This window comes from Plecotus auritus (assembly GCF_963455305.1).
Source record: "Plecotus auritus genome assembly, chromosome: 7".
In the NCBI taxonomy this organism is placed as follows: Eukaryota; Metazoa; Chordata; class Mammalia; order Chiroptera; family Vespertilionidae; genus Plecotus; species Plecotus auritus.
Genome location: NC_137774.1, coordinates 92,321,612 through 92,335,571, shown reverse-complemented (window position 1 = coordinate 92,335,571; position 13,960 = coordinate 92,321,612). Strand labels below are relative to the sequence as shown.

The 13,960-nt window shown below is 54.2% G+C and overlaps 2 protein-coding genes across 5 annotated transcripts in view; one reads left to right on the top strand and one right to left on the bottom strand.

Moving 5' to 3' along the window:
- LRWD1 (leucine rich repeats and WD repeat domain containing 1) overlaps positions 1-6,804 on the top strand; it is a 30,301-nt gene extending 23,497 nt beyond the window's left edge. Inside the window, exons 1-15 of one of the 4 annotated variants that reach the window (XM_080677169.1) lie at positions 37-258; positions 721-955; positions 1,051-1,167; positions 1,613-1,753; positions 1,996-2,100; positions 2,415-2,477; positions 2,558-2,672; positions 2,892-3,001; positions 3,182-3,389; positions 3,866-3,938; positions 4,037-4,177; positions 5,818-5,909; positions 6,089-6,247; positions 6,330-6,442; positions 6,535-6,800. In XM_080677169.1, the coding sequence (XP_080533295.1) occupies positions 179-258; positions 721-955; positions 1,051-1,167; positions 1,613-1,753; positions 1,996-2,100; positions 2,415-2,477; positions 2,558-2,672; positions 2,892-3,001; positions 3,182-3,389; positions 3,866-3,938; positions 4,037-4,177; positions 5,818-5,909; positions 6,089-6,247; positions 6,330-6,442; positions 6,535-6,675 (1,893 nt within the window). In that variant the 5' untranslated portion in view covers positions 37-178 and the 3' untranslated portion in view covers positions 6,676-6,800. Of the gene's footprint in view, positions 1-36; positions 259-720; positions 956-1,050; positions 1,168-1,612; positions 1,754-1,995; positions 2,101-2,354; positions 2,478-2,557; positions 2,673-2,891; positions 3,002-3,181; positions 3,390-3,865; positions 3,939-4,036; positions 4,178-5,817; positions 5,910-6,088; positions 6,248-6,329; positions 6,443-6,534 lie in introns of those variants that run through there. The other 3 variants (XM_080677168.1, XM_080677171.1, XM_080677170.1) reach the window with 3 other exon arrangements.
- A 334-nt stretch (positions 6,805-7,138) lies between these two features.
- POLR2J (RNA polymerase II subunit J) lies at positions 7,139-11,723 on the bottom strand. The gene is made up of 4 exons (XM_080677177.1): positions 11,521-11,723; positions 9,995-10,084; positions 8,113-8,287; positions 7,139-7,366 (listed from the first exon to the last, which is right to left on the bottom strand). Exons 1-4 carry the CDS (start codon positions 11,571-11,573, stop codon positions 7,331-7,333), a joined length of 354 nt encoding a protein of 117 aa, XP_080533303.1. The 5' UTR covers positions 11,574-11,723; the 3' UTR covers positions 7,139-7,330.
- Between the last annotated feature and the right edge of the window lie 2,237 nt (positions 11,724-13,960).

The window sequence follows — 13,960 nt, the reverse complement described above, 5'->3', positions numbered from 1 at the left end:
TACGCGGGGCACGAGGCCCGCGGAACTGCTTCCTTCCGGTCATCTCCGGTGAGGGGCTAGCGCGGCGCCACCTCCTGGGCTCCGCCAGCTGCGGGCGCCAGCAGCCGACTCCGGAGTCGCGGGCTCCGCCGAACGCAGACGCCGCCAATACTGCCAGCGCCGGCCGCGCCTCTTCGCCATGGGCCCCCTCTCCCCGCGGCTGCTGATGGAGCGGGGGCGACCCAAGAGCGGCCGACTGGGGAGGATCCGGAGCCTGGAGTAAGAGGCGGGCCGGGGACGACGGGGGGTTCGGAAGCGAGGCCCGGACCCTTACCGGGCCCCGTTATCACCATGTCGGTTGGGCGGAGTCTCTAATCACTCGGGCCAGATGCCATCCTCTCGTCAGGAGATGGGCCGGTGTGCCCGAGTGGCCTCACCCCTGAAGAGGGCCCGGGCTGCTAAGAACAGTCGTGCAGAAAGAGAATTGAGAACCTGTTGCGATAATTACAGAGGGCCTGGGGAACAGAGAGAGAGTCCCCTACAGAGGCCCAGGAAAAGCATCCTGGAGGGGGCCAGCTGCCCTGAGTTTTAAAGTAGTTACAAGATTTTTAAAAATAGGTTGTTGGAGAGAGGCTGTGTGTACACAACAAATGCCAGGTGACAAAGCCTTCAGAGGCTGCCATAGGTGCGGGGCTGGAGGCTTGCCTGCCCTGAGCACACTCTGTCTGCTCTTCACCCCAGCTTGTCAGGACTGAAGCTGCTCTCAGAGCACTTGGACCCCAAGCTCCTGAGCCGTCTGAAGCAGCTGCAGGAGCTGGACCTCTCCAACAACCAATTGGAGATGCTGCCGGACAACCTGGGCCTGTCCCACCTGCGCATCCTCCGCTGCTGCAACAACCAGCTGGGGGATGTCACTGCCTTGTGCCAGTTCCCGCAGCTTGAGGAGCTCAGCCTGGAGGGCAACCCCTTCCTGACAGTAAGTGGCTTCGCCCAGAGGCCCCAAGCCTGGGGCCAGCACTCTGTTGGGCTTGGGCTCAGCAGCCCTCAAGCCATTCTTCCCTCATTCCCCAGGTCAACGACAACCTGAAAGTCTCCTTTCTCCTGCCCAAGCTGCGTAAGGTCAATGGCAAAGATGCTTCCTCCACTTCCTCTCAGGTGGAGAACCTGAACCGGGAGCTGACCAGCAGAGTAAGGGGACTGAGAGGTGTCTCCAGGGCTTGGGAACGGTTGGTGGCCTTGAGGATCGAGCGACATTTGTTGGACGCTGAGGGAGGTTACAGGGGCTCTCATCCCTGACACCCAGTGGCCCTTAGTCCCTAGACTGACATGCTCTGAACCTGGTTGTGGTGCTTGGCCTCTTGTCCTTGGGTGGTGTCTTGCCCTCCAGGTGGGCAGGGCCCCGGGGGGAGGCTGAGAGATTTTCACAGTAACTTACCCCTGGACAGACCACTTTCTCCCTCTGGGGCTGTGTGTGTTGCTTAGATTTGTGTAACATGTAGCTAAGAAGGCTGTGGTTAGGGAGGCTTCCAGGAGGCAGTGAGGTTGCAATACCTGTGGCCCTGAGATTGGGGGTAGAGGGGCCATGGAGGGTCCAGGGATGAGCTGGGCCTGGATCTGGTCCCTCTTGTACCAGGTCACAGCTCACTGGGAGAAGTTCATGGCCTCACTGAGCCCTGAGGAGGAGGCTGAGAAGGCCCAGGCGGACTTCGTGAGGTCTGCTGTCAGGGATGTGCACTACGGGCCCGAGTCCCTCAGCGAGTTCACCCGCTGGCGGGTATGTCCTCACCCCATTGTACAGAGTCTGTTCTCCCAGCTCCTTGCTGGCTCCCATGTCCTGAGCTGCCCTGGAGGTCTCTGACCATGAGGCACTGTGGGCAGTGGGACAGGTCAGGAAAGGCATCATTCTCGGCTAGAAAGGCCCTTTCCCAACTCAGGAGGCACAAGCTCCCTCTGACTGGATGTCTGAGGAACGGCTGAGGGGCTGTGCCCAGCTTCTTGATGCCCTGGCTCCACCAGGTGCGGATGATATCTGAGGAGCTGGTGGCCTCTGGTGGGACCCAGGTCCATGAGGCAGACATCCCAGAGAAGTCCCCAAAAGCCACAGCTATCCAGGAGCCCAGGGTGAGTATGGTTCTTTGGGGCTCCCTGGGCTATGAGGGCCTGCCTTGGCCCTTCCTTCCCAGGGAGGCTACAGGGAAGCAGGGGGTTCTGGAAATGAGCCCAGGAGACAGTCTCTCCAATGCCCCAGCTAATTCTCTCTGACCCTGGGCCAGTCCTTACCTCCTACACCCATGGGAGGGTGCGGCCCAGCCTGATAGAAAGGAAAGACCTGGGTAGGTGGTCACCAGACTCTCAGCCACCCTTCCCCCACACAGGCCAGGCCAGTGGCCTGCAAACGGCCAGATGATGTCCCACTCAATCTTTCTCCCTACAAGCGGGTATGCACTTCCCCATTGGCCCAGGTGGAGGGCCGCCCCACGGGCTCTGATGGCAGCCAGGTAAGTTATAGCAGGGTGGCAGGGAGTGTGTGGCTGGGAGCAAGGATTGGGGCAGCTATAACCCCCTTCTGCCCCTACAGCCTACCCTGAAGCTGGAGCCCCTGTACTTCCTACAGTGCCACAGCAAGAACAACAGCCCCCAGGACCTGAACACCCAGCTCTGGGCCTGCGCCTTCGAGCCGGCCTGCGAGGAGGGTACATCCTTGGTGGGCAGGCAGGCAGGGCAAGGGCCACAGGGTACCAACAAAAGAAGCTTTCTGGGTGGGGGTGTGAGAATGCCACCTGGAGTGGGGCTGCCTGGGCCATGGGGGAATTAGGATAGACAGCTTAAAAAATGTCAAGGCCAAGAGGAGGGAACTGCAGGGGATAACTTTACAGATGTTTTTACTAGGCTGACCTGACCCCTCAAAACAGGGCATACAGGGGCCACATCCCAGTCTGTGGCCACATGTGGCGGAGAAGCTGTGTGTGTGATAGACTGCCAGACGGGCATCGTTCTACACAAGTACAAGGCACCTGGCGAGGTGAGTGCCAGGGCCCTGCTCCTGTAGGGCAGCGGGCAGAGCCCTGGGAGCAGAAGTGCCACCTATTCATCAGGTGACTTTTTCTTTGATGCTGGGCCTGTTTCCCAGATTTGATCCTGCATGCATGTGCACACATGTAGCTCTGCCCCTTGGTGACTGCTCCACTCCCCCATCCCCCAGGAGTTCTTCTCCGTGGCCTGGACAGCCCTGACGGTGGTCACACAGGCAGGCCACAAGAAGCGCTGGAACGTGCTGGCGGCTGCAGGCCTACGGGGCCAGGTCCGGCTGCTGCATGTGCGTGCTGGCTTCTGCTGTGGCGTCATCCGGGCCCATAAGAAGGCCATCGCCACCCTCTGTTTCAGCCCCACCCACGAGACCCACCTCTTCAGTAAGACCTTCTGCCCATACCTCCAGGGCTCCCCCATTACCCCTGTCCTGCAGCCCAATGCCTCAGTGCTCCCTGTGGCTGGCAGTCTCATTCCAGGCTGCCAAGGTTGGCTCCAATCATGATAGAAGCAATGTGGCTTTGTGGACAACTGACTGGGCTTCAGATCCTGGCTTTTCCCCCAACCTGTTTTGTGGCCTTGAAGCTTTCTGACAACCTGGGCCACTCTGTGACCTGGGGGATACTCCTGGGCTCAGTTGTGGTGAGCCCAATGAGGGTGATGTGTGAGCAGAGGCCTACAAAAGATGGCCGCCTGGTGTGGCCCATGTTAGGTTAGAGTAAGACAGGGCTTGTAGGCCATGGCCCGCCCTCCCTGCTTCAGAGGGGCAGGCCTTGGGAGTCACACTCTCAGCCTTGGATGCAGCCTGCAGGAGGAAGCTGGGCCTCCTCAGAGCCACCTCTCCCTATCCCCTCCTCAGCGGCCTCCTATGACAAGCGGATCATCCTCTGGGACATTGGGGTTCCCAATGAAGATTACACATTCCAGGCCAGGTGATGATTTGTGCAGAGCTGGTGTGAGGAGGGCTGGCTGCCAGGCTGGTGGACATCTGGATCAGTGGCCTCATGCTTTCCCTCTCACCCACCGGCAGCCAACTGCTCACACTTGATACCGCCTCCACCCCCCTGCGCCTCTGCCCCGTTGCCTCCTGCCCAGATGCCTATCTGCTGGCTGGCTGTGAGGGTGGCTGCTGCTGCTGGGACGTGCGACTGGACCAACCTCAAAAGAGAAGGTGAGCTGGATGGGGATGCCTTGAAAGCCAAGCCTCAAAGCTGGGGCAGCTGCCAGTCCAGATGTCTGGCCCAGGCACATCTGCCAGAGGTGATACCCAAACCATGCATGCTGCCCTGGGCAGCCACAGAGGCTGTCTTCACAGAGCTGGCCTGTTCCCACCTTCTGCTGGTTTTCCATGAGTAGCCACTTCACTTGAGTAAAGGTCCTTGTGACTCTTTCCTTCCCTGGTGTTTGGCAATGGGACTTGGGTTGGGTTAGTTCCCTTTCTGAGCTGGGATCACTTCACCTGCAACCTGAGGCCTACCACCCATGTCCTGCCACTTACCAGCAATGTGACCTTCCTGCCCTAGCATAATTTGCTCGTCTGTAAAGTTGGGACAGTAACTTGCATCCTAGGGCTATTGGAGGACAAGGGAGATGGTGTCTGGGCAGGGATGAGGCCCTAGAAAGTAGGGCCAGGTTGAGGCTTGTGGCTCATCTGTGCCAACTGGAAGGCCCAAGACAGTGCTCAGCATGGAGTCCCAGCCCTCTTGGGGCCCATAAGCCTAGTAGATGCATTAAACAAAGGTGGCCAATTAAAATCCCACGAAGTATGATGTCAACTATGACGGAAAGAGAATCAGGTGCTTTGAGAGGGGAATAGGAAGGCCAAGGGGACTCTGAAGAAGTGACCAGTGGCAGATGGGTAAGTTTTCAGACTCATGCTCTCCACATGAGCCCTATGACTCAGATGGGTAGAAGGAGGGAAGGTGCATACACAGGAGGAACAACATGTACAAAGGGCCAGTTGTAGGGAGAGCTGTTTATCAGGGAGGCCTGGTCACAGCTTGGAAAACCAGAGGAAATGGTGCAAGATAAGGTGGCAAGGTTGATTGGGCCAGGGTACACTGGGTTTGTTGGCCATGGTAAGGTTTTGAATTTCACTTTAAGTGCAATGAATAGCCTGGGAAGAATTTTAGGATTAGGTGGCAGGAGTGAAGTAGTGGAAGCCTCAGTAGACTGTGGCAGTTGTTCAGCCAGTGTGGGTGGTGGCCCTGTACCACATCTGGGAATGAAGCCCTGGGCCAGCCTCCTCCCTCCTTCCCTGCCCATTCACATCTGCCTGGTACCCAAGTCCTGTGGCATCTCTTCCCCACATCTTAGATAAGTCTCTTCCTCCTCATAGTTAGTACTTGGCTGCCTTTCTTGCTTCCAGGTGTCCTCTCCAGGAATCTACATCTGCTGGGTGGCCCAAGCAATGTGACCCTACACACTCTCAGCTTAGAAACATTCAGCCACTCCCCATCCTCTGGGTCACAGCACACCCCTCCTCTCTCCCTTCTCAGGCCCTCAGCTGGAAATACCTTCCTCCTGCTCATCTCTCAGTCCCAGAGGCGCTGCCTCTCTCCAGAACCCTCCCTGGCCATACCACCCCCCATCCTGGACGAACCAGGCCCTCATGTCACCTATGACTCAGTATACTCACTTCCAGGGTAAAGTTTAACCCCTCCAGGACTCAGAACAGATAGTCTTGGTTGCATCTTCTGACCTCCACACTGGGCAGGGTCCAGAGTAGGGGCCCAATGAATGGTTCTCATTGAATGCATGAGAAATTGTATATGCAAGGAATAGTTACCAGCATCTCCTATGGTCCCACAGGGTGTGTGAAGTGGAGTTCATCTTCTCTGAGGGCTCCCAGGCATCTGGCCAGAGAGTGGACGGGCTGGCGTTTGTGAATGAGGATGTCGTGGGTGAGAGCCCTGCTCGGGAGTCTGGCCTCCTGGGACCCAGCTAGGCCCTGATAAGGCCTTCATGGGTTGCTTCTCCCTGGGTTGGGGTTTAGGTCTGAGAACTTCTGAGGGGTCCCCACTGTGGAACAAGAAATGCCTGGAGAGGGCCCCTAGGCACAGTTCTCCATTATTCCTCACAGCCTCCAAGGGGAATGGTGGCCTGGGCACCATCTGCCTGTGGAGCTGGAGTCAGACCTGGGTGAGCCGGGGCAGCCAGTCCACAGTGGCAGTGGTGGTCCTGGCTCGTCTGCAGTGGTCACCAACTGAGTTGGCCTACTTCTCACTCAGCACCTGTCCTGGTGAGCCCACCACACACTCCACCCTGCTTTCCACCCCATGGAGCTCTGCCCCACCTTAGTTCCCATTTCTCTGTCCTGGCAGACAAGGGCATTGTGCTCTGTGGGGATGAGGAGGGCAGCGTGTGGATCTACGATGTCAGGCATATCTTGATGCAGCAGCCTCCACTGCCAGCAACCCTGCAGGCCCCCACACAGGTATGCAGCTTGCTCCTCTCCCTGCTGGGATGATGCAGCATGGGGGGCTGGCATCTAGGAAGGAACCCAGCCCCTCTCTCTCTCCCTACCAGATCCTTAAGTGGCCCCAACCCCGGGCCCTCAGCCAGACAGTGACCAGGACCATGGTGAACACAGTGGTGGCCAACCCCACCTTTACCTACCTCACCGCTCTGACAGACTCCAACATTGTAGCCATCTGGGAGAGATACTAGCTTCCAGCAGGAGCTCCTGCCTCTATTGCAAAGTACCAGGGATACAACTTAACTTATTCGACTTTTTGGGTTAAATGGAATGGGGATCTTTCTATGAATATTTTTATTAAATTCTCCACTGTATAAGAGAAGCCTGGGAGAGCTGTTTGTGGGCCCCTTCTGGTGTTGATACTTTGAGTAAGACAGGTTGACCTGGCAGCTGGGGCTTTTACAATAGAGACTTACGGAAGTATATGGGTTTGGGCAGTTTCCTTCTGCTCAAGACTGCCTTCCCTACAGCACCCCAGGTTCCCAGGCGGTTCAGAATGCATTTGTTCCTACTACCCTCAGACAGAAATACGGATCTCTGGGCCAATCCACAATGCAGTGTGGCCCCAGAGTAGCCTTGAGACAGGTCATCTACCTCCACTGAGCCTGACAATCTATTTGCTGTTAAGTCACCTCTGCTTCAGCTCACATCGGGTCTTCTCTTACCACACTTTATTAGGAAGATGAAACAATCTATGTACAGGACACAGCGGTGTCGGGGGTGAGAGGATCTCTGAGCTATTTCCAAGGAGGCCACAGTTGGGAGAAGCTGCTCTCTTCCACTTGGTGCCTGGAAAAGGGCCCAGTGCAGGGTAGGAACTGGCCAAGCAAGACTGCTTCCAGTCCACTATTCAATTCCTTCTTGCTTGTCTTTGATGGCCACCTGAGGGAAAGGAAAGGCAGTGCACTTAGCTGGGTCAGGGTGTTGGAAACTCAGCCCTAGCATCCCTAACCAAGGTCTGCCAGGAAACTGCTTCCATGGCTCCAGAGTGCAGCACGAACTGAAAAAAAAAAAAAAAAAAAAGCAGTAAACCAGGCCCTGAACTGCTCCAGGGAGCTGGGCAGCCAGTAACCCTAGGGACTCTCTGAGCCTGCCCCACCAGCCCCATCACTTCTCTGCAGCACACATCCTGCTGCCTAGGATGGGAGTCAGGTGGAGCTGAGATGCTTTCTGGTATGTAAGCTGAAAGCTGACAGACTGGATCATTCCTAAATTGTCTAGACTTTGAAATTCCCTGCCTGAACAGCTGTGACCCCACCTTAGGATGAGCTGCCCTCTAGACAGACAAATACCCTGGACACAGACAGGCCTTACCAACCACTGAGCAGCCAGCACCAGAGAACAGACTTGGAGGAGCAGCACTAAGGGACAGTAGGCCCCTTGCTTCCACACAGACCAGAATGCAGACAGCAGGCCCCAGGCAGGCCTCAACTCCATAACCTTATTCACACTTCCTGGAGGCCATGGTGGAAGTCCCTGCTCTGTCATCACCTCCGCTCCTTCCCCCCAAATAAAAGGACACAACTCAGGGGTCAATCCTAGGTATGGGCATGAGAACCCACATTTCTGGTACATACAGGATGGCGTCCAGACCAACCCACCCCACTCCTGAACGGCTGGCTCCTCACCCGGAATCGCTCTTCCAGCAGGGAAAGTTCGCTAATGAGGTCTGTGATGGCATTAGTGAAGGCCTCCTGGGGGCTGTAGTCTGGTGTGGTCTGCACACGGATGATGATCTTGTGCTCCAAGGGGTGGGGAACTTTGTACCCAGCAAACAGCACCTGTGGGTCCTTCAACAGCTGTCTGAGAAACAGGGATGAACAGTGAAGAGGCTGAGCCTAGTGCCCTTGGAGCTCTGGGCCCTTGGAGCTTACCAGGCTTCTAGACAAGGGGTCTTCTCATTGGGCTGAGGCCTGTGAGCAAATGCAGCTGGCAGCTGACACCAGGTGTTCCTTGCCCTTGACTTCGTTGTGTGTTTTTTCCCACCCAAAACAAGTAAAACAGATACTTTGGAGAAGATATACCTATGGGAACTCCTCCCACACACACCCTCCCCCCATATCCATGAGGATCAAGAACCTTAGCTGGTAAACAAGGTTTCCAATAACCTTTTCCCTTAGGGGAAGTCAGACCCTGCAATGTGCCGAAAGAGACTTCCTTAGGCAGTAAAAATCCAGCCTAAGTAATGTTCAGTAAACCAGAACGCAAAAGCCCTATTCTCAACTCAAAAAGCATGACAGCAAATAAAGGAGCAGGGGGAGAAGGCCCCAGACTCTGAGCACTTAGGGAAATGGATGTCCTTTAGGCAACAGGTTAGCAGCTGCTGTCCATCCCCCTGCGGTCTGTTCTGTGAGGTGGTGAAGTGAAGCGGTGTTTTTTGCTGGGCACACGGGGTTTTCTCCAGAGCAGCTCAGCCAAGTGTGAGCACCTAGGGGGAGAGCCCTTGCATAGGTGAGGACAACTCATACAGCAGAGGAGCAGCAGGGCCCCAAAGGAGCCTGAGTGTACCACTGGCTTGGTTCAGGGTGGGAGTCATCCAAAAGATGGGCAACGCCACCCTCTACTTACACCAGGAGACCAGGCAGGCTTCAACCCCATCTCAAACACACAAACCTGGGGAAGGCCTCCTGCACTGATGGTACTTTTCAGTGAAATGACAAGTCCCTGGGCCAGAACATCCATTACATTGTTAACCACCTACCTGGCCAGGACTTCACTGATGTAAACAAACACCCATCAACCAATATCAGATGCCCACTAGGGGTACCGGATAACCACTGATCCCCTCTCTTACCTCTTCCTCTTATTTTACTCAGTTACAATCTCTGGATGCCAGTTACAATCTTATTTTACTCAGTTACAATCTTAGGATGCCAGGTGTCACTGAGGTCATTGTCACAAATGGGCAGGGAGGGTGGGAGCTAACCTTGACTACTTCTCAGTGCTCATTAGCACAAAACCACAAGGAGGCCTACTTTTCTGTGGCTTCCTGCATATTCACTTACTTTAGTCAGATAAATGAGCCAATGCAGAGAAATGTGTCTATGTGAACAGGTATCGGTCGGTGTCATTTTGAAGAAAAGGCACTGGAATGAGTAAACTAGCAGAGCAAGCAACCAGGACTCCATGCAGCTCAGAGAGATGAGAAAATATTTTGGCCCTGGCAGGTGTGCACAGTGGTTAGAGTGTTGGCCCATGCACTGAAGGGTTGAGGGTTTGATTCCCAGTCAAGGGCACATACCTGAGTTGCAGGTTCCATCCCCAGCCAGGTCTGGGCATGAGTGGAAGGCAACCAATAGATGTGTCTTTCTCCCTCTTTCTTACCCGCCCTCCGCCCCCGCCTGCCTTCCATTCTATTTAAAATCAGTGAAAAAATATCCTCAGGTGAGGATTAACCAAAAAAAGAAAAGAAAATCTTCTGGAACTTGTACTTTGCCTCAAAGAACACCATTAAACATAGGGGGAGGGGGGGAAGACATAGCCCCTGAGAGCCCTTGACTTGGAACTTACGATTTAATAATGTTTCCTAGTGTGTGGTCTTCTTTGTTGATGGTGAACAAACAGGCATTGGGTACTTTGGTGTCCTTGTTAATGGTGATCCTAGGAAGAGACAGAGGCAAGAGATGGGGGCAGAGCCCGTCCTCCCTGAGTCTAAGCCCCATCCTTTAAGGCAGACTCAGGTCCCACCTACTTCTAGAAGCCTTTCTCAATCTCTTCATCCTATAATGACCTCTCTGGCTCAGTGTGTCTATACTCTGACCCAAGTTATGCCCTGATTTTGTAGGACCCTCGCCTGCTTTGGATCGCTTTTTCCTAAAGCAGAGTTTCTTGGTCTTGGCACTACTGACATTTTAGGCCAGATAATTCTTTTTGGTAGAGGGCTGGCTGTACATTTTAGGATATTAGTAGTATTCCTGGCCTCTACCTACTAGATGCCAGTAGCACCCCTTTATGACAACAAAAAATGTTTGCAGACATTGCCAAAAGTCCCCTGGGGGGCAAAATGGTCCCCAGATGAGAACCTGCTCTAAAGGAAGAATGAGGTGGCTGGCAAGGGCTAGACCAGTGGTCGGCAAACTAATTAGTCAACAGAGACAAATATCAACAGTACAACGACTGAAATTTCTTTTGAGAGCCACATTTTTAAACTTAAATTTCTTCTAACGCCACTTCTTCAAAATAGACTCGCCCAGGCCGTGGTATTTTGTGGAAGAGCCACACTCAAGGGGCCAAAGAGCCGCATGTGGCTCGCGCACTGGGCTAGACCATAAAGCCCTGCATACCAGGCGAAGAGAAATTTGAAAAGCCAAATTTCTCTTTGCCTGGACTAAGCACATTACATAAATTACTTCATTTACTCTCCCCCTAGATTTACTTACTGTGATTTAATACAGTAATAAGCCCATTTTCCAGAAGAGGAAAGTAGGCCTCAGGCCGATTAAGTTACTTGAGTCACCTGCCCAAAGACATACCACACAGTCCTTAAGGCGGGGGTGCAGGAGCCAAGCCCAAGCTCTCTGACCACTAGACTACGTTTCCCTTCGCCCCGCAAGCAATGAAGAGTCTGAAGGTTTTACACGGGTGGATGGAGATCGGATATGAGACTGAGAACCATCACTCTGGTTGCAGCAAGGAGGATAACGGTGGCGGCCCAGGAGACGAGGGAGAAGGCTGCCAGAACAGGCACTCTGGGTTCCAAAACAGACCCACCACGCCCCGTGTGCCCGGGAGCTACTTACCTCTGAGTCGCAGTGTGCTCATCTGCACAGGGGAGACTCACCGCCTCGCAGGACTATCTTACGTTTGGCAGACACAGGAGCGAAATGCTTTGCGAGCGGACGCTCAAGCAAAAGCTGCTTTCCAATCCCGCCCCCACCCCCCACCCCGACACCCAATCTCTCCCCGCCGCTCCCCCGGTAGAGGAGGGCAGGGGAAGCCCCAGAATCTGCAGGAGCTGGCCACAGGCAGCTGAGGACCCGAGCCCTCGCCCGGCCCTCCCACGCCCCGGCTGGCCCCTTCTCCCTCCCCCCACTTACTTCTTCTCGCCTTCGAACAACAAGAACGACTCGAAGGCAGGAGGGGCGTTCATCCTAGCGTCGCAGCCGCCTCCAAAGTCTCCGCGGCTCCACCACAGCCTCCAGAGCACTCGAACGCAACCTCTTCCGGGTCAGCGGCTGCTACTTCTTCCGGAGCTGGCCGACAGTGCCAAGCCCGTGTGAAGACTGGCTTATTGCCCCCTATGGGAACGGAGGACCTTGCTCAGGCGCTAGAACCCAAGGGAGGGACGGAGGGAGGCTTGTGGCTCTGCGCCCGCGTGGGTTCGCTTCGTCGCGCATTCAGAGAGCTGGGAGCTACTCTGCGTATTGCGATGTCTTTGTCTAGGGCGGCTGAGGGGCAACCCTGAGCTCGACCTCTCTTTGCTCCCCACACCCCTTGATCCGTCTTTGGAAATGTGCCCTTGGAGTACACAGCAAGAGGCCACTGGATGAATGGAGCTCTGGGTTATGGGTGGGTGTGGCGGCTTGAACCTGACGTCTGTGTATGATAAGCCCCCTGCCAGAGCTGCCTGGGCAGATTGCTACAAGACCCCTTGGCTATGTTGTAACTGGTTGGCCTTGTGACCTAGTGAGCTTCTTGTTAGGGGTACAGTTGGTGAGGGCTGAGCAGTAGGCAGGTATGTATATAGGTGTGAGAGGCTCTGGGATGGATAAGTGCATCTGTCCCTGTTTTGATTGGTTGATATTCTGCAGACTACAGCTTGTATAAAGGCCCTTACCTGAGCTGTTTGAAGCAACAGGGACTGGAGTCTCAGGTTAGCTACTAGAACCCTAACAGCTTCCCAGCTGTTTCTCTAGGTCTGGGCAGCATCCAAGAAGTCCCAAAGGAAATCTGAGCTTCCACGGCCATTTTTTGTGAAGGGCCATGTCTTACTTGAGCCTCGAGCCCTGGGGCAAGGCCCCTACCAACACCTTGACTCTCCAGCTCAAGCTGGTGGGCACCTCTTTAACTGCTGAGGAATAGAAAGCAATTAAGGTAATGATGCCCTGAGGTGGTAACCCTCTCTTCTGAGTCATCCTGGCAAAGTTTGGGTCAAGGATGCTACCTTTGCCAGGGTTGCAGGGGCCTGGATGTGTCAAGACTGGCTGCCCTTAACTGAGCTAGGGTGGGGAGAGGAGTGTCAGTCAGCAGGGGCTTCACCCTCCTTGCCCCTGTGGAAGTATGCCCTGTCTTGGGGAGTTCTGCTCACACTTGCCCTTTGATTCCCAAATCAACACAAGATCCTAGGCTCCAGAAGCTGTAAGCCCCCAGAGTCTTCAGAGACTCAATTTTGGTGTGACCCAAGAGGAGGTCAAGTGACCATCCCCATCTTCTGATAAGGTAGGCCTGCCGGGCACAATTGTGAAAGAGGCTGCTGGGACAAGGGGTGTTAAGAAACATTATCCAGCCTCAGAAATAGGCGAAGGGGGCATGTTCTGTCAGTGTCATACTGCAGCATTGTTGAACAGGCCTGACTGAGCAAGGGTTATTTAATATCTAGGGCAGAGAATCTGTGAGGGCTTGCAGACCAAATCAAGCCTGTCACCTGTTTTTGTAAGTAAAGTTTTATTGGACTAAGCTAAGCCCATTTGTTTACTCATTGTCTGTAGCTGCTTTTGTGCTCTGAGAATAATTGTGACCAAAACTTGCATGCCTGGGTCTTTTCAGAAAGTTGGCCAATCCCTAATCTTGGGGAATGGACTTGGGTTTGACTTTGATATTATTCTATTAGAACCCAGACACTGAAGTTATTTATGAACTTGTGCATTTCTATCCCACAGAGAACATCACAATTTTATTCTAGCATTCTTTTCTCAGAATGCTTACTAATATGTACCTAGCTTCTCAAAATGCTCTATGAGCCAGCTTTGCCGAACACTCATTTCCACATGTAATAAATCTTTGATACATGTTCGTTCTGTACTTGTGTGAGTCATTTTTTAAATATACTTGAAAACTATACTTTGACAGGAATTTCCAAAAGGAAGTTGGTGAGAATTTTCCCAGATTTCCTACGGGACAGGCCCAGGGGATGAAAGATGCATGTTCTGCGTTTGCTGGACCCACTCAGGGCTTCCCAGGGTGCCTGCCCTGTGCTGACTGCCAGCTCCCTGGGCTGCAGGCCTCATGACATCTGGCAGACCTGCCCCAGACCCTGGGCAAATAACAGGCCTGGCGATCCTGATGGGGTGTGGTGTTGGTGTAGAATCCCTGGACAGGGGAAAGTGTGACCTCTGGCATTTTCCTGTGTCATGGGCAGACAGGCGTCTCTTCTGTGCCTCTCCTTTTTTTCAAGTGGCTTCAAAAAAGAACATGGTACTGTAGGCAGCTCTGCTCAGAGCTGAGAGGAGACCGTAGGGGCGGGGGTACATATACGGTGGGAACAGTGCCAGGCATTTATTCATTTTAACTCCCCTTCTGGCTGTGGTAGCCATGTCC